The 1468-nt window shown below is 52.5% G+C and overlaps 1 protein-coding gene across 1 annotated transcript; it reads right to left on the bottom strand.

Moving 5' to 3' along the window:
- Positions 1-279: 279 nt before the first annotated feature.
- On the bottom strand, positions 280-867 carry LOC100688076 (protein FAM136A-like). The gene has a single exon (XM_038535478.1). It carries the CDS (start codon positions 865-867, stop codon positions 280-282), a length of 588 nt encoding a protein of 195 aa, XP_038391406.1.
- Between the last annotated feature and the right edge of the window lie 601 nt (positions 868-1468).

Below are 1468 nucleotides of genomic sequence, written 5' to 3' on the forward strand. Positions count from 1 at the left end.
TGTTTGACAGCTTATGGAAAACGATTTGGTGATCCTTCTGGTAAACAGGAGGTTGGCAACAAACAGAAACACCTCTGCGCACACCACCAGATTGCAGGCAGGTTACAGGAACCTGCCAGCCTGTTGGTACCTGTGTAGTAAGAAGAATCTGGTACTTTGCAGGGCTCTGGCTTGGTACAAGGGAGATCCCTACTGCCAGGACAAGCACATGAAATTTAGGCTAACAAAAACTCTCCTGTGCCATCTCCGACCCAAATTTTAGCACCAGTTTTTTCCACTTCACTTTCTAGGGTTGAAACGTAAAGGAACCAGTGTCCAGAGGCAAGTGACACAAGCCTCAAATTTGCTGCCAACCTTAATTTCTTCATAAACGTCACTTAAAAGACAAAAAGTCTTGTTTCTTTTTAAATAGATTCCCGCTGTCAGTTCCGATGGCCAATTGCAAAGACTTCTTTTCCCAATGGACAAGAGAGACTCCTTCATCTTCTTGGTCATGGTTGGGATGAGGTGCATGTGGTCATCCACACACTTGGTCACACAACTCTCCAGCTGCCTCTTCACCTGAAGCTCTTTACTTCCTGCATCTATTGAATCTTTGGCTTTGTCATTGCAATGCATGGTGCACCGGGCCAGGCGGTCCTGGAACTTCTCCAGCTCACTGGTCACCAGGGCCTGGGCTTGAGCCAGAAGCGCATGGCAGCGTTCAATGCACTGGTGCACCTGCTGCATGGACGCCTGGCTGTCCTCGCAGCAGCTGGCGCTGCACCGGAACGTGAGGCCCTGCATCTTCCTGATGTTCTCCCTCTCCAGACTCTTCACCACGGAGTCCACCACCTCCTGCACCTGCAGCTGCTGCAACTCCGCCATGGCGACCCCACGCTGCAGACCTCGCCACCGCCGCCGCTGCCCACCGTGACCCTTTTAAAGCTCATTAGAGACCATCCCCTTGAATCCACCCTTCGAGGGGCTTCTCTGATCCTTCCAACGGGAAGCGTTTGACGCTAGTCATGGACAAGCCCAACATTGTGTATAAATTCACTAAACAAGAAATCATCTTCGTTTATCACGGGGCTTCCAGGCGCTGTCTGTTGGTCTTTCTGTTGTCGACAGAGTCCCTCCTAGGAGAACATTTCCAGATGTCTTTATAGGGAGACACTTGTGACCACAGACCTTCCCCGAGATTCTGATGCCTCCAGAGAGTAGCTCAGCAGAGTCCTTCGGCGACTTTAGGGCCGATGCTGCTTCTGCCTGGGCTTGGGCTCCTACACACCACATCCACAGAGGGCGCGAGCCTCTCCCTAACTGCCTGATGACCTCCTGCTCTGCCCCGGACGCTGAGAGGCAGAAGAACCCGGATCTGCTTCTGGGGCTCCCGCTGAGCCGCCCTGTTGTTTGCTGGCCAGACATCCCACAGCTAACCTTCAGTCTGCTTGATTATTTGTTCCGGGTGGATCTGTATGACCCAGCT

The sequence above is a fragment of the Canis lupus genome, chromosome 4, assembly GCF_011100685.1.
Source record: "Canis lupus familiaris isolate Mischka breed German Shepherd chromosome 4, alternate assembly UU_Cfam_GSD_1.0, whole genome shotgun sequence".
NCBI lineage: Eukaryota > Metazoa > Chordata > Mammalia > Carnivora > Canidae > Canis > Canis lupus.